Raw genomic sequence first — 27,780 nt, forward strand, 5'->3', positions numbered from 1 at the left:
TTGATTGACACTTCATTAAAATTTATTAAATTCAGACAAGTAGTCTACGCTCTACATGGTGGAACATACGTAAATACAAGCTTACACACATAGATACGGTGTTTAACGGTGTGCGCGTGTTTCAGCAGCCGCCGACTCGCGTTGCTCCTAAGAAGAAGGGGGAAGGGGGAGAGCTAAACTCGATTTAAGACGTGAGTTATCCGGTACAATATCATTTAATATGAGTGAGTCTCACGCAGGTGGTAGGACCTTGTGCAAGGTCCACCCGGATTGCTACCACCATCTTGCTCGCTAATCCTGCCGTGAAGCAGCAGTGCTTGCACTGTTGTGTTTCGGCGTGGAAAGTAAGACAGCCGGTAAAATTACTGGCACGTGAGGTATCTCATCTTTGGCCTCTAGGTTGGCAACGCGTCTGCAATACCATGGGTTGAAGGTACCTTTTTTCAGGTTTTAGGTCATATCTCGAATATTTGTTCTAATAGCATTAGGATTACTTCAAACAAACGTTTCTACATAAAATTTCCGTCAAATTTGGTCATCTTTATTTTTGCTCTACGATCAATACTTTAGGAGCTACAGGGTGTATAACATCAACATAGGAAGCCATAGCAAAATCAGGAGAAACTATGTTTGTGACGATATATCGTGCGCCCACTACTCAGCTTGATCTTAACAGGCATCGATACTCGCTTTTTGTAAAATCCAGCACAAATGAGTATTCCACCAAGTACAAGAGTGGCTGGGTAACGAAATGCCTCCCTAAATGCGGGGTTGGAAGCGAGGAGCTGATGGAACCCTGGAGCCAATTACCACCACTGATTCTAGTCTAGTATGCTTCGGCTGCTTAGGCTCATGTACAAACGGTGGACGGAGAAGACGAAGATGTCGATGTAGAACACGATGAATAAGATAATTAAGACAAACTGATTTGCTTTTTCTATTCTTAAATAAAAATTTAAATTGTAGTTCGTTATTCTTAAATCGTCTACTTTTTAACATCTGTTCAAACTTACACAACTCGTAGCTCCTAAAGTATAGATCGTCATCATCATCATCATCATCTTCATCTCAGCCGTAGGACGTCCACTGTTGGACATAGGCCTCCCCCACAGACCTCCAGTTGCTTCGGTTGGCAGCGGCCAAAAATGAATAAGACCAAAATAAATTTATATGAAATTTTATGTAAAAACTTTTCTCCGACGTAATTGTAATGCTATCTGTGCAAATATTCAAGATATAACCAAAAACACAGCCCCCAACCTTATAGGACTTTTAGTATGTCCATCTGGATTCGGCAAGGTATAACTGTACCAATTTTCAAAACTACGCGATGTTTTTCCCCTGATTGCCTATATTCGGCTTTATTTGATCCTATTAAATGATAGATAAGTAAAATGTTTCAAAGCCTTGAATGTACCAAATCTGGCAGCTGAAGTTTGATTACATTTTGTTAATTACCTAAACGTTTCAAGTATAGTTACTTATATACTTATTATGTGTAGTAATTTTTGCAATTGAGGTCCCTAGGTACATTACGACATTTGTATAATTTTATTCTTCATCTTCATATTCTTCATCAGCCAAGGTCGTTGTGGTATTAAAAACAGCTTTCGCAACGGTTTTGATCGCTTTCCGTGCCCCTTGGCGAAGGAGTGTCAGTTTGAACTGCATCAGGACAATGAGGTACGTCGACATGAAGGAAATATTCTGTGGAGAAGAATGAAATTCAGTAAATTATCGTGCCTACGTAGTAAATAAGAAATAATACAAATTACCTCGCGGCGGTAGTTGCATCTTATTCATGCACAAGCCCGCTTTTTTCAGTATCCACTAAACTGTAATCATAACTGAAGTAACTATAATAGTTACAGAGTAAGGCAGGTGGTAGGACCTTGTGCAAGGTCCGCCCGGATTGCTACCACCATCTTGCTCGCTAATCCTGCCGTGAAGCAGCAGTGCTTGCACTGTTGTGTTTCGCCGTGGAGAGTAAAACAGGCGGCGTGAAATTACTGGCAGCACTTGAGGTATACCATTTCTTGCCTCCTAGGTTGCAGGCAAATCTGGCTGGACAGCATGTACAGATGTTGGTGATGGTGATCTCTTACCATCAGGAGACCCACTTGCTCGTTTTCCATCCAGTCGAATAAAAAAAAACTCAAAAACAACAGTATAAAATTAAAGAAAAAATACAGGGATGTACCCCATACATCCTGTATTTTTTTTACCCTTAGTTACAAAGCTCGTTATTCGTTCGCTTTATGGCTTCGCAATGTACCTACTCATAAATCTAGTTGCACAATTTTTTTGCTGGTCTAAACAGGGCTTTAGAAGACATGGCAATCAAACTTACAGCAGTGAACAGTTCTCGGTTGATGTTGGTGAATCCGTCCAAGTTCATGATAGGTGGGTTCTTGGCGATGGCCACCAAGAACATCTGCACTTCTCGCTGTGTGCTGTGGTCAATGGCGCCAAGATTCACGTTGAGGAGACGCACTTGGAACTCATGACCCACCTAAAAGAATTCAGGACATCTAAAAGGCGAAGGCTAGACGTACAATAAATATTGTGTCTCCAAATATTTATCACTCATTGCGGTATTTACTGATCGTGTAGTCTACCGTATATTGACGAATGTAATTAAGTATACTAAGTATACTCAGCGGCACAAAATTTGGCCCACCCTTCATACAAAAATACCGATTCTGCATACATTTGAGAGCCTGATTTTTTGCCGCTCAGTATAATATGTATGAAGTAAGAAATGTAATATTGAATAACATCATATTTATTGGAAGGACCAATTTTCATACATTAGGTATTTTTAATCGAATGCTAGTTTAATTGAAATGGTTCTTAGCTAGGATTCGTTATAATCAGTTCAGCCACTTTTGAGATATTAAATTTTGAAATGAAAGTAAGATTATTTTGAAATAGAAAAATGCGCGTAGAGCTTGTTTATCACTATCTCTTGGGATTTGTGTAATACTCCGATTTTAGCCGCTTTAGATAAAATTGTCAGACAGAGACAGTCAAGGTGACAGACAGACATACACACTTTCGCATTTAAAATGATTATTCATACAATGGGTAGGTAATGAAATAAACTTCATCGGCAAGTCGCATAATGTATTTCTGCGACATTGTTGTTTGCGTACCTGGCCTGCTAATTGGAAGTTGTAACTTTGTAGCTTTGGAAGTTGTAAAGACAGCCATTATTAAAAAAGTCACTGAAAGCCGGAACGTAATTAAAACGTAAAGAAGCGTGGGATCAACTTCACGGGTTTATGTTGCATTTGTAATATTTTTTACGAAATCTCTGACCTTATTTTAACATGTATTGCCTAATCCTGCTAATATTACTAATATTGTACCTAAATACGAAAGTTTGCGAGCGCATTCACTATGAATGATTTAGCTCCAAGAAGTGAAAAGTAATATTAGTGTTAAGGTTATTTACTTAAATATAATGATAATAATATTGTTTTAAATTATGAGTACCTATATTATTTTCACTTATAGCCAGATAGGTAATTTCATTCACTCATTCAATCCATTCGTGCCAGCTCTTGTGAATCGACTTGTACACATGTTGTTTCAACCTCGATTTCATTTTAAATAGTATTTTATTTCGTGATTAAGTCCATTGAGCAGACCAATAGTCACGGGTTGTACTCCGTCAAGAGTACCTACTCCGTCATGCTTCAGAGAACCCACCTTCCTCGACGCATGATACGCTTCATTGCATATAATAAACAGCAGCGTCATGCAGTACCCCACAATCACGAACAACCCCATCTCCTTGTAGCTAAGCCCGTGCTCCAATATCTCGGAGAGCACCCCGTACAGCGATATCGTGGTCGTGAAGAATATGACCATGCAGTATATGCCGTACATGTTTGAATAAGCGCGCCCTGTAAATAATATATATATATTTGTAATAGCAGACAAACGAGCAGACGGTTCACCTGATGTTAAGTGACTATCGTCGCCCATAGACATCCGCAGTACCATCAGGACTGAAAATGCGTTGCCGGCCTTGCAAGAAATGGTACTCTCGCTCTTTGAAAATAGCCATATCGTAGTGAGTTGGAAAAACCTCGCCCGCCAAACTGTACCATTAATTGCATGTGCGAGGTAAAAAGGAACGCTGAAACCTCACGGTGCATGATCGCCACCCATCAAGATGATGGATGATAAATTTAATGAACTAAAATAATTTCTTTGCTCACCCGCGACCTTATGATAATTAAGTTTATGCAACATTTGCGTGTTCATGCAGTTCCTCCACTTCCACACTGTGAGAACATACACAAATCACACAAACCCACCTATCACCACCATCACACTACACTGACGCGTTTCGAATTCAACCAGAGCTCATCTTCAGAGCAACACAACCGTACACCATGCTACCAGATGTTAGACTAACACGATGATGATGAGATGTTTGAGTCTAAGATTTTAGTTTTCTGTCACATTGGATTGACGAATTAATGTAATGAAAGCATTTAATTTCCATCAGTCTGGACTAGCAGTCCGTCAGTCCGCGAGGGTTACACAATGATTCTCTCGTCATTTTTGCTAAATGATAGGCTGAACTGATTCCAGAAATAGCCTGGAACCGATGTCTTACATCCGCCAAACATCTAATTTGAAAGAGAATACGTTCTGCAAAACGTAGTAAACAGCTGTAAAATATCAAAATAAAAACAAAGAATGACCATTAACATTAACCTCGTAAAATAGGTATAATATTTTCCCAAACTTCACAAACTTAACGAAAAAAATCCTCCAGCTCGCTCCAAACACAAGATTACTTGCTAACTTGTTTAAAATGGCCCAGATGGCGTTAACTCGTTATTGCATGTCACCTGCCGCAAATGACATAGCCATTTTATCCTCCAGATTACGCCTTAGGACAGATTTTGGTAGGTTCCATTTATTCATACTGCTCTTGAAACTGTAGGCTATTAGGAACAAATTTTCGCTATTCAGATTGTAATTTTGGAACTTAGATTTTTTTTTCATAATAAAGGTGAAAAAGCTCTGTCAACTATCCCACAAGAAGAATACATTCAGTGGAGGCCTAATTTAAGCTTGGAAAAGAAATTTCGTTGCTATAATTAAAATAATGTTTTTTTTTGTTATATTAATATTATTATATTCTAATTAATGTGTTGTCGATATTTTTGAGAACTCTGTTCATGTGCTGCATCTTGTACCAGACTAACCGATTAATACGACAAATCTGATCTCTGAGTCTTCTTGGTATGAGTTAAAAACTTGGAGGAGAGAAAAAACAGCCATGAGGTGAGCAGTTAAAAGAATGTATTAAAGAGGACGAACGGAAAAGAACAAGTTATTTTAAGTACTACCAATACAAAAATACCCATAAATAGTGTTAGAAACATATTATTATGTCACGAAAAACATACAATACAGATTTATGGTCACTATTCTTTACGAGCAGCCTTTTACAATAATACCTATTTACAAAGATGCTAAGTTACCCTCTTTAGAGTGCCACAAAGGGTACAAATGCATCGTGCAACAGGCGGAGGATATCAAACCGGCAAATCTGCGCTGCTGGAGACAGCTCGCGATAACATCGCCCGTAAGGAAGCTGTGCAGTATAAGGATGTGTATACATCAGAGCTATGCGAGGTAACTACTTATAGGTACTTCGTTTTCTTAGGATTCCATAACCGAAGGCTGACAAAAGGAATCCTTTTGTTATATCTCTCACGTGTCCATCTGTGCATTTCCATGTCCATGTGTTCATTTGTTTGTTCGTTGTCTATCTTACAGATTTTAAAGCAAAAATTTCCAATCAATCGTGGGTTCTACTCGAAAATCAATTTTGGGTTCAAACTCACTTTCGAGCCGTTACATCACAACAAAACACAGTTAAATAGAAAAGAGAGGAAAATTATTTTATTGTGCCGCTAATTCGTAGCAGTTTAGGCATGATTACTGTATTATTGTTATTTGGTTACAAATGAAAGCAAAGATGTTAATAAAAAAATGTGGAGAACGGGGAAAATAAACTTTACGTAAAAAGTGTGACATTTACAAAAAGTAGTTTGCTTATTACATTATTTTACCATGCTTTTGGGTGTAAACCTATGCAACTGTAGGTATAATTAAGATGTAAGTTAAATGTGTATCATTATTTCGCACATACCCAACTGCTGCATCATGTGTGACAAGTCTACCCATAGGTGGCGGTACTGAGCCAACATGAGCGCTGGGTGATCAGCTTCCAACGCCTTGTGAAGGTTCTGTGCTAGGCCTTTCGATGCAGTACCGAACGCATTACAGTTGATGTACCTGTAGGTAATTTATTTCAATAATCGCACCTTTAAAGTTAAACTAAAATAATTCGAAATTTTCTCATTTGAAAATTCAACCACATTGTGTTTTATTTAAAGTTTAATTTGGAACTGTGAATATTTCGAATTGTTCCAGTTTAATAAAAACAAAGATCGTCCAACGAGATTAGTTCAGCGACTTTTAAAAATAGGTAATTCGTTTTTTTTATTATTAAACTTTAAAGTTTATTCGAAGAAGCAATGTAAAGCAATATGTTTAATGTTTGTTGTGTGACAGACAACGTCGATTGGGTTCTAGGATACCGCGTGGACCCTTTAACAGGATCAAATAATTGCAATTATAGACCATCCACACCAGTATTATCACACCATACTCTTACCACAGAGAGCAGAATCCATCCAACATAGCAATGATATGATAGTAGGCGAAGGTATGCCACAACTCGAAATCATCTTGCAAATAATGCTGCGACAAGATGACAGCAATGCTTAGGCCCCAAGAGAAGAAGCAGAGGCCCCAAGTTAGGGAATAAAGATTTGGGAATACGATTGGCGTGCCCGTGATCTTGAGATATTTTAGCTGTGGAAGAAACATTCAAGTGTTTTGTTTCATTCAAGTGTTTGTTTTGTTGAGTTTTATAGAATTATCGTATTGATCAACTGCGTACGAAAGATGATGTGATATTTTAGTTTCAACTGTTACCCAATTTGGGTAACAATATTTATAGTTAGGTACTTATAGGTTCTTAGAACTAACTATACAAATTACATTGCGATTCATTGAATTAAAGTACAGTCAGCAAAAAGTACCTACCCATCTTGTATTATTATTTTTTTAACAAAAAGTTAGTTCTAAATTACCTGATAATGTGTCCACATATTTTTAAATATGGCTACTTGAGGCCCATGCCGCCACGATGCTATTGGCAGTAGGAAATGCGGTATGAGGATACTCAGGAATATAATGTTGTATATCACTTCGTCGAAGCGCTTGTTCGAACTGTTTTGGAAATTGTCTAAGCGTTCTTTTCCCACTTAAACAAAAGAAGCATACCCTCATTACATATTATTCTAAGTTTTTGTCAATGTGTTACCTCGTCCTCTACATAAAAACTTCAATGAATTTTATGATTTTCACATCGATATGTACTACAACCCGTAACGAATATATCTATTTAAATTTCTTGTCGCTGATTACATCTCTTTCCTATCAAGCTGGCGAGAAAGGGATGTATGAAAAAATTCTGGGCAGCCTTGTTAAAAATTATAAATTAAGACACTTACCTTTTATTACAATGATGCTTTCGAGACCCCATACAAGGTAAGCCCATAACGTAGCCTTGGAAATCCAATTGAACGTGGTTCTTTTAGTCGTCTGAGCTTCTGTAAAAAATCGTTTTCTAGCCAATTAATTTTTACATTACGCGTTCATTGAAAGAATGTTTGTTATTTTTTTGGAAAGCTGCCATTTTATGGATTATTTAAGTTCCCAATCCCTACTGGGCCCGCGTGAGAACCATGGCCCAAGTCCTCTCATTTTGAGAGGATTCCTTTGCCCAGCAGTGGGACGTATATTGGCTGGGATAACTGTGAAAATTTCTTCTTGTGCTTATAGAACGGGCAGACAGAGGTGCATTTGGGTTACCGTTGGCAATGTTTGTGTATGGAAACCTGTAGCTGAAGCAAGAAACATAGCAGAAGCCAAATATCGCGCAAATGCCTTAAATTTTCTTAGTAGATATTCTACGTTATTAAAACATTCATAAAAAAACACGCCAGGTAAATAAGGGTTTTTACAAGCACAGAGGACTAAATTTAGGGCATGAGCTTTAATAATTTTCTCTGTACGTATTACGACTTATTCTTATTTTCATACGATACGGTTTGCTTATAAACAAAAACGAGCGCGGGTAACGTGTGTCAACACAAATTGTACAACACAAAGTTTGCACAGACTTATATTTTACATTAAGGGGAGGTTACTTGCTGATTATTTGTACACATGTACAGTGGCTGTAAAAGATCAGATAGGTATCTTTACACTATACTACATTGTCGCTGTAACTCCGTGTTTGAAATTTTTAACAAAAATATCAGAGGGCATACCTTGACAATGACAAGGTAAAAACTATACTTTTGACCTCAACTGTACTGGGTGATTCGGAAGACGTGAGCAGAACCAACCCTACACCCTCAGTAATCGATTATGGATCATTCACAAACATATTTAAGTAAAATGCCACACTAATTGCTGAATGACCATGCACTTAGTTAATACTTTAATACATTTTGTTTCAACATTTAAAAAAATTGGTCTCACTAATGCTGGTACGATATAGTAGCCTTAACTAACTGAATCCGGTACGATCCACGTACCATTTTTGTTCTGTAAAACTGTGACCCAATTGAGTTCAGAAACATGCCAAAGGTATCAGTTCATTTGGACAAAATAGGACATGTCTACGCGAGTTTCTATATATTACCTAATTCATTTTACTGCACAGTTTCAACTCCCTTATTTTACTTAGCAGCTTAACTTTCCCTTAACTAAGCTGTACTTCACGGCCGCAATTTAAGACTAAAATATTTGGTCTAACTTAGACAAGGGAACATGTCTTAATTATTTTAAGAAAATATTCAAAAAAAACCCTTAAAGTATAGGTAATATAATATTTTTTACGGATCACAGGTCATCATTATTTATAAAAAAATCTTTTGAACTTCGTCTTCGTTACACGGTATTCGTTTACACGACCAACTTTTTTCTGGAGTTTACTCCATGAATTTATTTTCATAATAAAGCCCTCGGCATGGAAATTTTATAAGAAGGGAATTTAAAACTAGGAAAAACTAACACGAAAGAGTTATGTTTTTCTGTGCAAAGTACTTACTTACCTAACGCACCTTTTGAAATAATGTGACAACTGTCGCGGACATGTGTCTATGCCTATGTATTTTTAAATCTGTAGTTGCTTAGCGACGATTATTGAGAAAAAAGGAATAAATAATATGGAATAAAATCCAGCTTTTTCACATGGCGACCGTGTAAATACAAAAATATTATAAAAATTAGTAAACAGAATTAACACTGACTCGCAAAATAAATAAATAATGGACCGAGATTTTACCCGGGCAGCTGACGCCCTTGAAGAAGCTTTTCAAAAGCACAAGGACGAGCAGGAGACCATTTCTTGTGTGGAGGGTGAATTTTGTATGCTCTCTGATTGCGCAGAAGAGCTGTTTGCTTGCGAAATATTTCTAAGGGCTCTAAGGGATCTTTGGTGCGAGAGTGAGGACTTCGATGAGACAGCGTACGAACACGACCAAGATAGAGCTGCACAATATAAAGCACGACGGTCAGAGCTGAAGGCCAAATATCAGAACTTGAGCAAGCCTAAGAAAGATTTCGACGATGCTAGCTCCCTGAAGTCTGCAAAGTCTACGATGAAGCGTTCGCAAGAGTGTAAGTTGAGGATGCCGAAATTAGAAATAACAAAATTCAATGGAGAAGTAAAGAAGTGATTGCTGTTCTGGGGCCAGTTTATGAAAATCGATGAAGACCCAGACATCAACGATTCTGACAAGTTCCAATACCTACTCCAATCTATGGAACCTCACTCTAGCGCCAGGCAGCTTGTGGAGAGCTACCCACCCAGCGGTAAGAACTACAAGAAGGCGTTAGAATCTTTCAAGTCTAGATTTGCGCGAGACGACGTCTTGATAGAGACTTACGTAAGAAGACTACTAGCATTAATGCAAGAAAAAGGGCAACGCCAAGCAAGGAGCAACCGGCGCTATTATGACAGCCTAAAAACACATTTGCAAGCCCTCGAAACTTTAGGTGTCACAAAAGATAAATACGCGTCTATTTTGTTTCCGATGGTAGTCTGCCCTACCAGATGAAATACTTAGTACATGGAACCGGTACTGATCTGACACATGTTACAAAGTCAACTCCAGTCATCCGTCGAAACTAATCATCATCATATATTCTCTATTACACCTGTACTAGATGGACTTACTCTTAGGTACCCTCATGATAGGCATGACTCCCATAATTTGAAACAGCACGAGCAGACTCTTCGTGGTCAGGTAGAAGCTGTCATGTTTGTCCAGCAAAGCGCCGTCTTGATTCGTGATCTGGGGTTCTTGAAAATCTTTGTCGCTGTATCCTGTCCAGGAAAAGTGGATTCCTTATTTTACTTACCACAAAAAAAACATGAACATATCTTTGATTTGCCTAAAATTTATTTTACTGTTACTTTAGGAACACTTTATTTTAGACTTTCCTAATAATTTCTAGGGCTGTTACTTTGTTAACACTTTATAAACTTGCCTAAAATATCTTGGACTGGGTAACACTTTACAAGATAATGAGAATATGAACCACGTTTAAAGCTTCGAACATATTTATACCTAACTAATTGAACACAAAACCAGTGTTTTCAATGTAAAACAAGGTAGGCATTAAACTGTAATTACTGTGTGTACTTTAGAAATATACATATTTTTTAAAGTTAATCCTCAGATAAAAGTTAACCTAATAAGAAGCGTAGAAACGCAGCAAATTTGTTATCTTGTAATACAATTCCAGCAATTAAGGATGCTAATGTAATTTACAAAGGTCAGCAAGAACAAATTTATACGCAGAGATTAGAGTCCAATTCCGAGACTCATGAATTGGATTATTTTAAGTTTTTTTTTCTGTAAAGAAACAATTTTGGGCTGATATCGAGTTTATTTTTACATCTACGAACGGAATGTGGACGTAAGCTAAAAGAGTCAAAAATAGTTTTACACTTTAGTACCTTTTTACTGTATGCCTTCTGACAATTTTATACAAAAGTTGCAACATGAAGTGACAGTGACAAGGTAGTACAGTATAAACATATTATTGACGTCAACAGTACAAGTTATTAAATGCGAGATGACGTGACAGTGATTATGAGATTTTGATAGCGCCAATAACGATCTTTTATCCGTTTTAATTTCATAGCTTTTAAATTCTTCATGGAACTTCTAGCATCTTTTTCTTTTGTAAATTACAGTAAAGGATGTACAAAGTGGCAAATGAAGAAACATAGTGCTTCTAGTAATTACCTTTGTTCAAGTTTCCATCATTCTTACGATACGTGTCCCTCTTTCGTATCTCATCATTTTGATTGGGATTGAATCGATAAGCTCTATCCATTCTTTTGTTTTCTGAGAATTTTCGAGAAGCTTTCATAAATTTCACGAAGGATCTATAGAAACGTCCGCCTCTGACGGCCAGGCTCTGAAAGCTGTAGTAACAAAATATCACATAATCAATCATAAATAATCCACCCGTCTCCGCTTACTTGGTTATGCGCATTTGATTCTAAAAAACTGTGGAGTAGGTCTCTGAATTATTATTTTTGAATATTTTATGTGACAAGTGCTAAATTTTATTCCATTACGTATGATGTTGCCGATAAGTTCTAGTGTCATAATTTTGATGTTATTTTAAAAAACCGTTACTAAGCCGTTTGGCAATTAAGAGATCATTAACGGTGCGGAGTGAATGAAAAAAAAATACAGACGAGACAACAAAATTTTAATCAAATCTATCTTCACGCCTGATCTTCAAGCACTATCACCTAAAAAATAATTTTGACGCTTGATTGTCATACATTATGTTACGTTTCACTTCAATAAATATCTCATTATGTTTATTATTCAATCGTGGAAATGGCCTATCGAATCGTGGAAATGGTCTAACGTTGATTGTAGATAACAATTAATCATCTATTATTATTATTATTATTGCAGATATATATTATTTTATTATTAACATTTAATCCCTGTGTACAATCGAAGATATTAAACCCTTGTAAAGCTTTTTCCAGAAAAGGATGATGTTATTATAATGACGTAAATATGAGTGAACATTTCATTCATCTGCCAAAGAAGTCATAGTGATATTGACTTTGGTACGCGATTTAGATTCTTCTTCCTAAAAACTATGTAACAAATTGAAGTACAACTTAGGTACAATTTAGGTACAAATTTATGAACATTTATCCTCATTAAGGACATTACATCACTTCTATGAAAACAGTGGTTTGCATTATCATTAAACTATTTTAAAAGAAAAATTACAAAAATCTGTTCGTCGGAAGACAGTAAGTAGATGGGTATATAAAGTACAATTAGTTGATATTTTACAGTAGTAATTTATTTATTAATCCATGAATATAGTCAGCTCCATAGCATCATTATTCGTAGACGCTCTCGACAGCCGTGTGCCGATGACGCCGCAGTGCTTGCCCATTAATTCATATTTCACACTAATGGCGACTTTCGAAAACACTTAGAGGCTAACTGAGACGTTAACATAGCCTTGGTCTGAATATATCGGCTGATCATATTTCATGCGTTCAAGGCTGAATATAGTTCTTTAGTAACAATTATAAAAACATCTGTAGCATAATATAAAAAAAGAAATATTTCACTTCAATATTTAAGCACATTTGGCGTCGTGCTTACACAATTACACATTATACGGCTTATACATGTATCGTATAAGAACCAATCTGTGGTTCTTTGTCGGCGTGCTTTTAATTTAAACAGTCTAAGTTACTCTAAAATGTGTCCTATTTTCTTACAACATCCAATTACACCTTAAAGTTCAGCCAGATTTGCAAGATACCAACTACGTTTAACGGATTCCCTAATAAGAAAAATAAAAGCATTCTGTCTCGTCAGCGTGCCTCGCGACGCGTGAGATAAAATATTCACGAGTGAGTGCTGAAAAATTACGTCAGGCGTTAGACGCGTGGTGATGCAGGAGTCTTGACGAGATGATTACGAGTTAAACTTTAGCAAAACTGCAACTGAAACTTGCTGACGCTTTCCCAACGACATATTTTAACACTGACATGCACTAGGTTTGAGTTTTGAAATGCGTGTCAGTTTGCAGAATAAGACACAACACATAGAAATGCACTTCCGTAAACTGTTTGCTTTTATGTAATTGGGTACTACCTATCAATACTTCGACTCTTCAGTCATTAAACTTTAGTTTTGGTACACAATGCATATAAGGACGTGTCAAAAAATAAATGAAAAATTGAAAGGCAAATTCACAAGATGGTTCCATCAGCCAGATATGTGGTCTACCACCCTAAAGCTGATAATCGTTTGCATGTCATAAAACAATAATGCCAATAAACGTGTCTGTCAACTTGAAAGTTCGACTTTAGCGACATATTCATTTGATAGGAACTTGTTTAAAAATTGGTAGACCACTTTGGTAGACGACAGCGCTGAATTGTGACAAAATTTCCCATTTTCATTATATTATTATATTAATCAATTAACTTGAATAAAAATACAGTCAGTCTCTTTAGTTTATATTTATGTTCATTTTATGTACTCTACACGTAGAGATGAATTCCTAATGTAAATTTTACTATCTTGGTAGAGCACAAGTTTTATTTCGATGCTGTCTAGCCTTAGTTAACTTTAACATTATACTTTACTGTTACTGACATTCTAATCTTGTTTTATATGGCACTTGAGTCAATACTCTCTCTCGGTCTGCCCATATGAGTATGACAGAGATGACTACCTTTAAACTCCATTTTTAAAGTTTTACTGCAGGGGTAAAAAGAATATTCCACGTTGCTCCCGACGCACGTGACTGAAGACGTAATGAATATTTAAGTCTTATTAATCCAAAATGCAATAAATAAACACGATGTCACGGTGTACTGGCTTTTCCATAATACGATCGGCACACAAAAGGATCCGACAACGTTATTAAAGCGCACAATAATATCACGTAAATATTAATTAAGCGGTTTAAACAAAATGGCAGGTGCCACTTTGGTCTGGTGACGAATCAACGCGACGTTATGTCAAACAGTCATCATTTACAGCTAGACGAAACCGTCCGGACGGATTTGTACGATCATTTATTCTGTGCTACTTGCTGCTAAATGCTTTTAGCGATCCTTACCAGATCTGAATCGGAAGCTTAACAAAATTTTGTCTTGCTGTAAATGTACGAGTACGTCACTCTAGAAGAATGGTTCCCAACCAGTGGTCCGCAGGAACCAAAATATTGTCCGCAAACGCTTTCAAATTTTGCGGCCCATTGATTAAAGTTTATTTTCGGATTGATTCACTTTATTTTTCTTGTAGATAGTGGTCCCTGCCAACAACAAAGAAATCAAAGTGGTCCCTGGTCAAGAGAAGGTTGGGAACCACTGCTCTAGAACATTACGCTCTCAAACATTCATTAATTCGACGGTCAAGCAATGGCTTAAACTATTTCAACGTCTGATTTTCTAGATCAATTGGTGGCAATAATGTCCCATGATATTTATTTATTATTTCCTTAGACACATATTTATTAGCCGAGTGACAAATCTCTTACCATTTTCAGCAGAAAACTCTGAGTTCAGTAACCATCGTTTTACTGAATGCAATAAATTTCTTTATATTTTTCTTATGCTTCTCTATCTTTAGTTTTTGTTTTAACTTTTATAGTGTCAGGAATAAATCTTTAATCACTTCCTTTTTCAGTAGTTGTATTCCTTTTGCGTATATTATTTGTTAAATTAAATCCATTTCCCCTTGATCTCTTTTGAAAAATGCGTAATCTAGAAGTCTGTCATCTATTTATATAGATTTTTCTGCTTTATTTTAAGTACATTTGTAACGATTATAAAATATGAATGTTTAAATATTTTTTTCTTCAAGGGTACAAATCAAAGCGTACCAAGTGCAACATTTCAAATTAAGCTCCGGCAAGCAGATGATCAAACACGCCTGCGTCAATCTATATTCAATTTAGCCTTCTCAAACATCCGTAATGAAAGCTTCCTGCTTTTTACTGGGATTTTAATCAACCTGTCTATATCAAAGTATTTACAAAACATGACGAAAAAATGAAGATGATGTAAATATTACATATTGGATATTCGTTTGTGGAACGAGGTTTATGTATTTGGAGAGTAATTTATTATTACTTAGACAAAAAAAAAAGATTTTTAGATAAGATGTTTATGTTTTAAGCTAACACTAATCCAACATACACACAAAGGTGATCTTATCTTTCACCCGCAGCTACGCACGCGTGAACGCGTGTTGTTGTGTTTGTGTAGTGTACCTAGTCTATTGTTGTGTTGTGAATAAATGTATTTATTTTTTCGTTGTCTTAGATTCTTGGTAGTAGTTTAGATCGTTTGTAGGTCTATTATTAAATCTTGTAATTGTCAAATCCAAATAGTTTTCTTCTAATTCTTTTTTGTACTTTATACATTTAAGTATCATCTCCCTTGCTACGGCTCGGGTCTAATTTCAGCAATAGAAGTTAATGAAACACAATTGACAATAAATAAATAAAATTCAAGGTCACTTTCTATGACGATTAAAATTTATTAATATTTTGTGGGTAGTTTTGTTTTGTTTGAGAAAAAGTATAGGTGAGACTTAGGGAGTTACAGTGACAAATTAAAATGGTTGTTGTGGTTAGTCTAACATCTGGTAGCATGGTGTACGGGTGTGTTGCTTTAAAGATGAGTGTAGAGTGGTGGTGGTGATAGATGAGTTTGTGTGTGTGTTCTTGCAGTATTTTGCATAAACTTAGCTACCATAAGGTCGCGGGTGAGCAAAGAAATTCTTTTAGTTCAGTGTTACAAGAATCTTTAACCAACTGCAAATAAGAGGACCTAAAGTCATGTTGAGATTGAGAAAATTAAAAAAAGCAACTAAAAGTTAATAAAAAGTATGCTATTACAATATACTCCACTTTACCATCAACCAGGTATTAGCTTTGCCTTTCGTTCTGTTACATACTGTACTAAATGTACATATTAAATATTATCTATCACGTACAATCTTACGATGGAGTATGTTCTCAGTGATACCGAGAATTAGAGCCCAGATTGTACCCAATATTTATTCTGTGCTAACAGTTTGCATTTGTTAGTGTCCCTAGCAGCTTTGTTGCCGAATCTGTCAGAAGGCTTTGCTTTGAGATACGACCAGCTGTTTTGGATGTATTGCGGACTTTAAAAGGATATTTATTTGGCTTAGTCCTTGTTTATCTAGGCTAGATATAATGCCAGTTCACTAGGGATACCAATGTGACAGATTCAAATGAGTTTGTTATGTTTTTGACAACCCCTGCTCATCAACAACGATCTCTGGCCTACATTATACAGGTTGGCTCATTTAGATCGGTCAGTATGGGAAAGTCTGAAACCATAAGGTCCAGCACACACGGTGAAACGCAACTGCTACGAAACCCTTTTGAAGACATACGAAGATCTGTTCTAAGAAAAGGAATAACAAGAAAAAAATTCATACATTAAAAAAAACTTGTATTTGGCTCGGGAATCGAACCTGAACTTTTTGAATATTAGAACTTACATTATTTAAAGAATAATAATATGAAATACAGTGCATTTTATTTATTCTAGATACCATGTTTTACAGTAACATTGAATGCTTATGTTGTCTACCGATATCCAAATAGAAATAATGTATGTTTTATTTTTCAAACCGACCCGGTTCGATTCCCGAACTGAGTAAGTTTTTTTTTATGTAGTTTCACTTTCCCATATTAACCGATCTAAATGAGCCACCCTGCATAGGTAATCTTTTAATACATTTTTAATACGTTCATGTGGCTCTAAGTAATAGCAAAATTGCTAAAACTGATTTAATGTCACTCAAAATACGTACTATTGGTTCTACTGAAAATAGTCGTTATGGAATTAGTGAAATATTCACTGTTATTAATAAATCGTTTTGGTACTTTCAATAAGGACCACATTCAGATGAGTCGCATGAAAAAAAAAAACTATTTCAGAATCTTTGGCACGATAAGTTCTTCTAGTTGTTTTACCATCATTTGCGTTGATTTTATTCCTTTAAAGTTAATAAGTACGAGTACAATCCATATTATGAGAGGTAAAAAGATTTTATTTATTCACAATTCCCGAACCACTTTCGCATGGTAGCCTCGTGCCGAAACAAGAACAAGAGTTAGGGTAACTTGCAAGGAGTTTATATCAATAAATGAGCCAAGTTTTAATATTATGTGCCCGCGACTTTGTATTTTGTTTACCAGTTTGTTCTTACATTTAATTTATCTATTCATGGACGCTAAGTTTGTTTTCCGTGCGCAATTTGTAATGAATATATGCGTATTTTGTTAACGTGATGTTGATTTGAGCTGGCATTCAACACGTATGACCAGATTTTAACTGTCGTCTCCACAAGTTTGAATCATAAAATATACTTTTACTCGCGGTTTCGGCTTCGGCTTTGGCAAGAAGCCGTGGAGGCCCTAGTGGTTTGACCTATTGCCTCTCAAGCAGAGGGTCGTGGATTCGATCCCTGGCTCGCACCTCTGAGTTTTTCACAATTTATGTCCGAAATTACATTCGAATGAGCTTTACGGTGAAGGAAAATATCGTGAGGAAACCTGCACACAACGGCGAAGCCATTCAATGGTGTGTGTGAAGAAGTTCACAATCCGCACTGGGCTCGCGTGGGAACTACGGCCCATGCCCTCTCATTCTGAGTAGGCCTGTGCCCTGCTTTTTATATACGTATATTGGCCGTGATGATGAACACAAACGCAAACGCATTAGAGATGCGTGAACATTTGAAGTTAGGCTCAGGCAGTCAGGTATTTTCCAGTCTCCTACCACTTGTAAAATAAAATATACTAAGCCAACACCAACAGCAAAAACCATTTAGTTTGTTTGGACTATTAATAATAATACTCCAAGCACGTGTTTTATCTCTCTCTGAGCCATTTTCAGCGAATGTTGACATTCCAACGGTAGGTCGAAGAAAATCAATGAACCTCACATTGCAGTGAAATAATAAAAAATAAATAAATATGGGACCTAGAACCAAACGAAGGAAAACTTGTACTACTCTTATTAGTAGGTACCTCCTAGGCAACGAATAAAATTACTTTATATATAAATAAATAGATACATATATAAACTATAAATATATAATAAACATTCTAGAGCAAAAATTCGTATTATTCATACAAATATCTGACCCGACCGGTGATCGAACCCGGAACCACAAGCTTCATTGTCAGATTTTCTTACCACTGGGCTATTCGGTCGACAATCCAAATCAAGTATCACCTGTTTCTATGTTACACAGATTGAATTTAATGATAAAGTGAAAAATCTGCGCGCTTATTACAGTCAACACGGCCAAAGTTACAAAAATATGTATACACGACTTTTTACGCACTTAACATTAAGGTCGTGTATACATATTTTTGTAACTTATGAAAAGATGCAAAGGTGCAAATATTTGCACTTGGCTGTACCTCTACAATTCATTATAAGCGTCAAATTGTTCTACGTTTGATTCACTCATTATCCAGAATTTCTTTCCCGTTCTTTTATCCATTTTGTTTGAAAATACAGGAAAAAATCCCCAAGGAAGATAAAAGCATACAGCGTTATCGCAAAGTTATAAGATAAAGAAGTACCTAAGTCCATGAACATAAGTAATGTTGCTTCAACCCAGCTAGTCTCTTATGGGCGGTGCAGCCGAGTATAATTTAGATTTATGGGGAACATAAAAGTTTTTGGAATTGTAACACATAATGATGAAAATGTGTCAAGTGTAGCTTTTTTATGCAATAGTTCTATCTGCATAGCGTCACTACTTCTAAACGATCCACGAAAAAAATGCAAAAATTGCTCGTTTCAAGATATTAGATAAATAGATATTATTATCATATTTAGTTATTAACAACGTTTTCGTTTTCGAAAATAATAAAAGTAAACATATTTTTAACGCAGACCAAAGGATAAGAATAAAGATATATAATCGTGATCTGCGTTCAAAGAGCAAGGAACGCCATTTTATTTTTCCAAATAAATTATAAAACTTAACGACCAGTCCACCGCTCGCTGCTTATGTCAAATCGTGCAGAAACGGAGTAACTCAACTGATTAATGTACCTACTTTGTTATGAACTAAAAAGTAAATATATATTTTACACGTTTTGTGCTGCGGTGCTTGACATAAGTAAAAAAAATGCTAAAATGTAAATGAGAATATAAATGAAAAAGGCGACAGTAAAGTAAGACGCACGAAGGCTTTTGCCTTATCATTGAACTGTAAGAATTTATGAAAAATTCATCTATTTAATATGATTCGAAAGATAATGCTATTATTAATATATAATATCTAGTCTGGTGACAAATCAAATTGAATCAGAAAGTGTACCGTGTAGTAAATGAAATTGTTTCAAATTTCAGGAACGATTTAATTTTTTAAATTCCCTCTTTCTACAATCTTTCGGCTTAGTTTACCATTAGGTTGTAACGTAATCTGCAATAATGAATAAAGAAAGAAATTTAAAACAAAGTCATTTTTTCTAAATACTTCTTATTTGTGGCTATTCAGTTTCAACACAATTTTCAGTAACATCTTCTTTTTATACGTATAAACATATAATTAGAGCTTTTGTTTGCCACTTTGCCCCCGCTTCAATTTTATTTTTGTTTTGTTTAATACAAACCTTTTCCTAACTATAAGAACGCAACAAAAAATAACTATACTATTAGGTGCCGTCGTTCGGACGTAATGCGTGTATATAAGTAGTACATATATTTGGACGATTCATTTTTAACAATATACGAGTATACATATTCGAATGTAATCGTTAAAATTGAATTTCAACTAAAACGCACTACAGATATTTTTCCTTCGGTAATCAAATAATATACTAAAATAACCTAATTGGCTTAAACAAAACAGGAAAATGCTTCGCCGATGATTTGAAGCTTATATGAATTTAAAATCATTGAAAATAAAATTTTCTGTAGAAAAACCCGGCCAGTAAAGGTGATATTTATAGCTTTTCCCAACAGCCGCTCTCCATGTGACGCTTCATCCTCAAAATCTTTTGTCCCTCGTTCCTGCAAAATAATATCTCTTTTTTATACGCTCCACGCCAGAAGTAGCAGGTTTATTTTCAATTGCGAGAAAATTGTGAAGTAGAATTGTAGTATCTGAAGTTGTGGCATTGTGTTTCGTGTCTGTGTTTTACGTTCGGGTTCTTTTTAATGTTATCAGGTTAATTAGCATGCATCTGTGACACTTGCAAATTAAATTAGAACTATGTAATATAAATATAAATTTGGTTATTTTATTAATCTTGCCAAAACCAACAGTATGTCGGAGTTATTTGACACTTGCGATAATACTTCTTAATGAGTAATGTCAAAAGTTCTGTCAAACTGACCATCATTAATGATTCTACTGTAATGATTTTAGCGACAGCTGATTACTAAAATTTCACAGTGTGGAAATCGAAGATAATAAAAATAGTTAAATAAAAAAATACTCATACAATTCATCATTCCTTAGTCTCTGAAAAATAAAATTGGCTTTAACTTATTAATTTAAATAAGTCTTTAAAATCAATTTAATTACCAAATTGTGTTATAAAATACATATTATAACAACGCGAGGGGTGAATGGTCAAATCCAATATCCTACTCAATCTATTTTGTAGGAATTTTAAATTTAGATTTATATTTTAATTTTGAATTTAGAATTTTAAATTTAGATTTATTTAGAGACTTATCGCATTTTACCTACGCGCTACGCACCTCTCGTGTCTGATTGCAACAGTATTGCTTATACAGTGTTATTTTTGATATCCGTTAACTTTAAGGGGACAATCTACAGGTCATATGAAGTTAATTTATCTAAGACACTAGTGGCCTAACTCTTACTGTTTAAAAGATAATTAATAGTTAAAATAATTAATCATTAGCAGTAATTTTGTTTTCAATTTCGCGAAAACGTTAATTATCAGGTAGCTCATATCAATGAACTGAGTCGTCTGCCAATGTTAACGGATATAAAAAAAACATGGTGTAGAAAAGAAAGATGGACACATTTTTCGAGTAAAATTGTAAAGTTACAACTTTGCTACGATTTAAATGCTAAATCAAAGGCTTAGATTAGAAGCAAATCTGATTTATAACAGAATTAAACGTCTTCTCCCCTGACTCAAACAATTTAACAACTGAATTCATGAAGCTTCAGTGGATAAGCGGTAGCGACAATGTTTTATTTAACTTTAAATTAGCTTACTAATTAAACAAACATTGTTGGGTGTTAAATAAGAAAGTAACTCAGAAAATAGTTAATGTTAAAAATAAAATGTGCGTAGTTTGGGGTTCCTTTATACAACGTGTATTTTTTTATTGAGTCAAATGAAGTTATGTAATTTCTCCAAAATATTCATAATAAAAAATACTCTTAAACTGCGCATAATTAATTAAGTTAATTATGCGCAGTAAAACAGTGTGAAGACCAGTTTAATACATCAGTGGAGTGAAGACTCTTAAATTACTTTTTCACCTCAGCACCTATAACAGGCAGGTTTTGCTTTGAGAAATCAGTGAGCAAAATCGCATTTTGCCTTAACCTTAGCCTTAGCCACAGAATATATAATAGTACTGACGTACAGAATGGCCACGCTCCGCCCCGCACCGGTTCGAGTTACCCCACCCCTCAAGCGCAGATTACAGGAAAACCGCAGGAAAGCAGTCGGGCGCGCAACGCGATGTATGTCGGTCGCACCGTCGCACGGCACTAAGTTCGGGAGCAATAATTTTGCGAACGAAATGGTGATATACTGTGCATTGTATGGGTGTTTGTCAACAGCCAAAGATAAGAAAAGGAGTTTTTTTCGATTTCCTAATGTAAATAATAATGCTTTCTAAAAGTATCGCGATTAATACATGAAATAACTAATTAGGTACCGAATAATTCGTTCAAGTTTTAGTCATATATTTATATGCTTAAATACATAGACAGACACATTTTAAGTAGGTTTAAATAAAAATGTATGATTAACGATTACATTTATTTAGACATCTAAGCCATACCTACATACCTACCCTATAGTACTAGGGTTTTGCGATAGTCAACCCTGTGTGTCTTACGCACACATTGACGCGTGTACAGACGTTGTCGTGCCTATGTTGATTCAAGAATGCGTATTTTGTATGGCGTGGCCGCCCTCCCTGTGCCTTAGCCTTAACCTTGAATCACGAGCGTAGCGAGTAGAGATAGAATCCTTCGCTTACTCGAGATTCAAAATCAACACTCGCAACAAAAAACAACTTTGCTCTCTTGTTGCACAAATACTCGTAACTATTTAAAGTCCGTAGCTAATTCACAAATATTTAAGTGAGCTTTTTTTATGTCTCTTACATTAATTGTAGCAAGGGTTACTAGGCAGTTTCTATGAATGAAGTAAGCAGTCTGTCGAATTTAACAGAAATCAAGGACAACATGATGTACTCTTATGTATACTGGTTAGTAAGCTATTTGTTTTGTTTGGCAATGAACGTATGCTCGGAATTTTGGTAGCTTTGACGATGAACTCATAAATAGTTTGGAACGCGGTAGAACTAGTAACTTGTTTAGATATGGTGTTCCGCTACGACTTATCTCTTGCTCTCGAGGCCCAAGTTAGACGCTTGGAACAGTGTTAATTGTTGCGAAACAGACAAGGCATTCCTTGCACAGCTTGTAATAAAATTAAGGCCATAACACGTATACGTATACGGTTAATTATTACTATTTAACACATCAGGCTGCATCCTAGGATGCATAAGAAGATAAAAATATCAAATCCATGTTTTTATAATGTTTAACGTTTCATTAGTATAACGTTTGCTTTAAATAAGATCACCTAATTTAAAATTCACTTGGACAACCAGAAGAATAGGTTATCTATCATATACAAAGCTTTATTATACATATTAAAAGTTCATGGCTTTCCATTGGTGACAGATTTTTTTAAATCGGCTTAGTATTTTCAAAGATGACCCCCTGCACACAAAAAAAAAAACAAACCAAGTTTAGATAAATCCCTATACCATGGAAATTTTTGAAATCCTTCCTTAGTGTACCTCTATTATATTGTAGGTACATGTAGACCAAATTTGAAGTCTCTAGCACGAGTACTTTAGGCTGTACGTTATCTGTCAGTTAGTCACGGTACTGATTTACAGGTATAGATAGAAAATCCAAACACAAAACTCCGCCACTTTTAAACGAAAGAACACACAAACTTCCCGTTTCACTTTGTAACCTCATCTTCATAATCCATCACTTTTAACAGCAACATAGCTATTTTCAGTTGCTCAGACAAAATACCCTTGCACTAGAGTATCATAGTCTATACTAGACTACGCTGCTCGTATAATACCTAATGCCCTCCGGAAGTGAGAAGATTAGCTCTCATACTATTACCAGGATTAGTATTTAGTGTAGCGAAATACTGAAGCCCGTAATTTCTCCTGCGTTAATTTGGATTATAAACTACTAGCTGCTATACATGCGGTGAATGTTAATTGCACGAGGTGCTAGACGTAGTCGTATACGAATGTTCAGAATAGCTACGTTAATTATAATTGAGTAAGTGATTTGCAGCACTGAGGTAATGGTTTTATTTAAGGTTTCTATATATTATATCATTTATAAACAAAGAATAGAATACACATAATTAAGAAAACATAACCATGCATAACCTACAAAGTTAAATCTAAAAAAAGATCCCTGTGGCATGGTGCCCAATATGCTGGCAGCATTCCCTCGTTGAATGGCGATGGCGATTCGTTGAGAGAGATAACTGCCAGCCCTTTGGTCTCCAGTAGTGCCGACTGGGCGCTTTTGCACTTCTTTAATTAATTTGTGTGCGCCGGGACCCCAAGGACCCAGGGTCTCAAAACCGACAGCAACGAAATTGTATGCTGAATCGAGACCCTTGTATTTTAATGTTTTCTTGCTCTCGGCCGCTTCAGCCAATGCGCCAGCTTTTTTCATGGTCATCAACAACAGCCTATAGCAGTCCACTGCTGCAATGGACATAGCTATCTCCCAATGAGCGCCATTGCACCCAACTTCTACCAGCAGCCTTTCGCAGATCGGCACTCCATCTGGCCAGTAGACAATTCATTAGATGTCTAATGGCTATAATAACTAAACCGTTGGGGCTAGAGATTTGATATTTGACAGTCGTAATCGTGAAGAAATCTGTATTTTCATAGAAGCGGGGCGGTAAGTGTGTGGTTTACATTAACAATGTTTAGAACTTTCATTTAACCAACTTCTTATTATCGCATTGAACTAAAGTTAGGCTGGTATATCTAGACTTGATGACAAAGAAATAATAACTTATCAGTGGCAAAAAAACAATGTACTCAAAACAAAATGTTGACTAATAATAATTTTGATACAGAAAAATATTAAGATCGAAAGTTCTAAACAAGAATACATAAAGAAAATACATTCCATTTTTTTCTGAGAACAAAACCACTTAACTTTTAAGAAAACCTGTTAAGGCCAAAGTATCGTTAGTAAGTTACAATCCGCGTTTATTTGGTGCGTGAGGAGATTGCGAATCGGGAATCAGATCCCTTTCAAGAGGAAAACGAAAGCAAATGCTACAAAGCCCGTGTTAGTTGTACTAATTAAATAATTATCGAAAGAAAATATTATTGCAAAGGAATTTGCAATGCCAGTTAAGTAGGAAGGGTGTCCTTTATAAACAGACTAATACCAAAGCTTTAACGAAAATTTTCAAAAAATTCCAGTAAATGGATGGGATGGAAGTATGTTATTGTCTATTGATGGAGAACGCCAGAATATTGTAGATTTTTTGATAACTTTTTTGCATTTTCCTGTCAGTATTGTTCCGTATTTTACAGAGTTGCGAAGTTGTGATCGTGGGCGTCGTTTATGATTATAGTATTATTATTTATTACCTTCATGACGATTTTCTTGGGAAAATAATGTAGAGGTATTTCTGTGCCTTACACACAGCACAGTTCGTCGTTGGCAATAGAGAGCATTGCTGCTGATTCAATTGGCTTTATTGTATAACTGCTTCGGAATCACAATCGTTTTCGCCACACTTCATTCTGTCACACGGAATAAGATAAAGAAGAAAGAGATGGTGCCAGCGATCGCTAGCATCCGCGTGTTAGGTAGACGATACGATCTCACTTAGTCACCTTTTACTACACCCATGATAATAATAATAATAATAACGCCAAGATCTGATCGTGTTACTAAAGAAAACAGAGGCTTTCAGTAACGCAATCAGAATGGAATTTGGTGTAGATAAGTGTGCGGTTATGAATACAGCGGGGAAAAGTTGTAAATTCGCCGGATTTGCAACTTTCTGCAACAATGACCCTCAGATCTCTCTCCGAAGCCGAAACCTACAAATACCTTGGTATGTCACAGACTTTGGGTATCGTCGATGGGGATTAAAAATTCATTTATAATTATTTTATAAGAAATGCATCAGTCTTTTTTAAAAACCGGGCACGGCACGGCACAACCAATAAATTCAAAAATAAAAAATTCAAATATAAATAAATTAAAAACAATACGTAAATTGAGAGACTCTGCCATTGAATTAAATGCCTTCCTATTCAACACCCGAAGATGAATGAGCGCTTCCAAAAACTAAACAACTTTCATACAGTCGGGATTTTCCTACACATTATTTTTGAAACTGGTCACCCATTCAATTCCCGTGGTGTGTTCGCTAAATTCACGGTTCGTTTGTATATTTGCGCAGCATAAGGGCCTATGAATAATTCAATGACTATATTTTACCTTTTATGGTGTCGAAGAAAAAATAGACGCTGGAAAAATACTTGTTTCAAAATTTTTGGCGGGTAAGCGCGACATGTGAGATACCCCATTATTTATATTGAACCTCTGCTGGAATGTCGGCCACAAGTGAACACAACAAAAATTGGAGCATATTAATTATATTATATTGGCAAGGAAGATAGTTGGTTGCCAATACTATAGCAGCTCCTTAATTTTGTTCCTCCGTTTGAGTTTGCTTTGTCAATATTTTCTGCTGTTTGTATACTCTGGGGGTGGTCAACCAGTCGATCCTGCAGGGCTACTACGAAATTCGAAAATCGAGGTTCGTATCATACCGTCCCGCCGACACTTATATTATTTAATACGAGAGTGAGAGGGATGGTGCGATACGAATTTCGATTTTCATTTTCGTAGTAGCCCTCCTGTGGCTGTATTGTCTGATGCCCGGGTCTTTGCGATCGCATTCACCATCTCTTTCTAACCTCGTTTTACAGCGTATGGCAAAAAAAAGTAGTGAAAACAATTGTAATTTCATTCAGAAATATTTATCTTTATTGAGAATTTTTTTTGGGACATTAGTTAAATTAGTAGTGCAGCCTTATCATCATTCTTGGCTATAGAATCTAGATCGTAAGTACCTTCAATGAGCTCCCGATATGTTGACACATCCAGCAAGTAGTAATCACGATCTAGGTCTAAATAAATATGTCAACTAACTGTTGCCCGCGACTTCATCTGCACTTTATTCGTTAGTCTCTATCTCACGGGAACTAATGCAATTTTTCCCAGGACATTTTTACCCTTTTTAGTTTTAAGAAGAAAATTTTATGTAACATTTTAAACAGAAGCCTGGGATGTTTTAAGTATTCTGAGACAGCGGCACAGCTTTAATTGCATTTACGAGATGAACTTTACAATGTTCTCAACTCAAATATCCAGTGTGCACAAGTGCACTAAGTTTGCACAGCAATCGTTTGTGCATGACGCTCACTATCACAACACTGGGACACTAACTTGTGAGACGTGACGCAATTTTGCGGAACTGGGAAAAGTATTGTTAAAACGGAACTAAGCGAAAAGTTCAATTTATAATGTTTCCGTTTTTTAAGTAATATAACTATGTGTCAAATAGTTTAAGGCAGTTGTCTCACCGCCAGCGAGGAAACGATTGGCTATCGACTATTTTCTCGCTCAAGAAACGAACAAAAGATATAAGATGCTGTGTGAGTAAAAGAGACACATATATTAATAGTTGATCGCTGGCTGTTCACACTGTCGGCGAGAACTCGCTCTTACATCTTTTGTTATACTGACGTCGCAAGGTCTACACAACATTTACAGTCATCCACAAATTCTTTAATCTAATTGTAAGTACCCGTAATCACGACGTTATTATATCATCATCATCATCCCAGCCTATATACGTCCCACTGCAGGGCAGAGGCCTCCTCTCAGAACAAGAGGGCTTAGATGCGTCAAATAAATTATCAGGAACTCATTACAGGTAATCACGGCACGGCCTACATTGCATAAAAATAAACTGTCTAATGTAACTATAAAAATAGTTAAAAACAGGAGCATGTTGGACACGCCCGAAATAGGGTACCGTAGCCATTACGAAAAAATTAAGTAATATTTTTCTAAGGATTTCGTATTTTATATGGAATCTTCCAAGTTTAGGTATATTTTATACCTTAGGTTAGGCTGCTATTTACTCTTAAACTACTAATAATTCTCAAGCAAACTTAGCCGTTATGGTTTTCCTTGA

At 35.9% G+C, this 27,780-nt stretch overlaps 1 protein-coding gene across 1 annotated transcript in view; it reads right to left on the reverse strand.

The window, feature by feature from the left end:
- Positions 1 to 1,471: 1,471 nt before the first annotated feature.
- The window catches only part of Gr21a (Gustatory receptor 21a), a 167,575-nt gene continuing 141,266 nt past the window's right edge, over positions 1,472 to 27,780 (reverse strand). The window contains exons 2-10 of the mRNA XM_074099163.1: positions 11,433 to 11,614; positions 10,355 to 10,504; positions 7,617 to 7,715; positions 7,194 to 7,366; positions 6,713 to 6,912; positions 6,185 to 6,330; positions 3,715 to 3,911; positions 2,351 to 2,512; positions 1,472 to 1,707 (exon numbers count right to left, since the gene is read on the reverse strand). Of these exons, the coding sequence (XP_073955264.1) occupies positions 1,552 to 1,707; positions 2,351 to 2,512; positions 3,715 to 3,911; positions 6,185 to 6,330; positions 6,713 to 6,912; positions 7,194 to 7,366; positions 7,617 to 7,715; positions 10,355 to 10,504; positions 11,433 to 11,559 (1,410 nt within the window). The 5' untranslated portion in view covers positions 11,560 to 11,614 and the 3' untranslated portion in view covers positions 1,472 to 1,551. The remainder of the gene's footprint in view (positions 1,708 to 2,350; positions 2,513 to 3,714; positions 3,912 to 6,184; positions 6,331 to 6,712; positions 6,913 to 7,193; positions 7,367 to 7,616; positions 7,716 to 10,354; positions 10,505 to 11,432; positions 11,615 to 27,780) is intronic.

Source organism: Choristoneura fumiferana, chromosome 16, assembly GCF_025370935.1.
Source record: "Choristoneura fumiferana chromosome 16, NRCan_CFum_1, whole genome shotgun sequence".
In the NCBI taxonomy this organism is placed as follows: Eukaryota; Metazoa; Arthropoda; class Insecta; order Lepidoptera; family Tortricidae; genus Choristoneura; species Choristoneura fumiferana.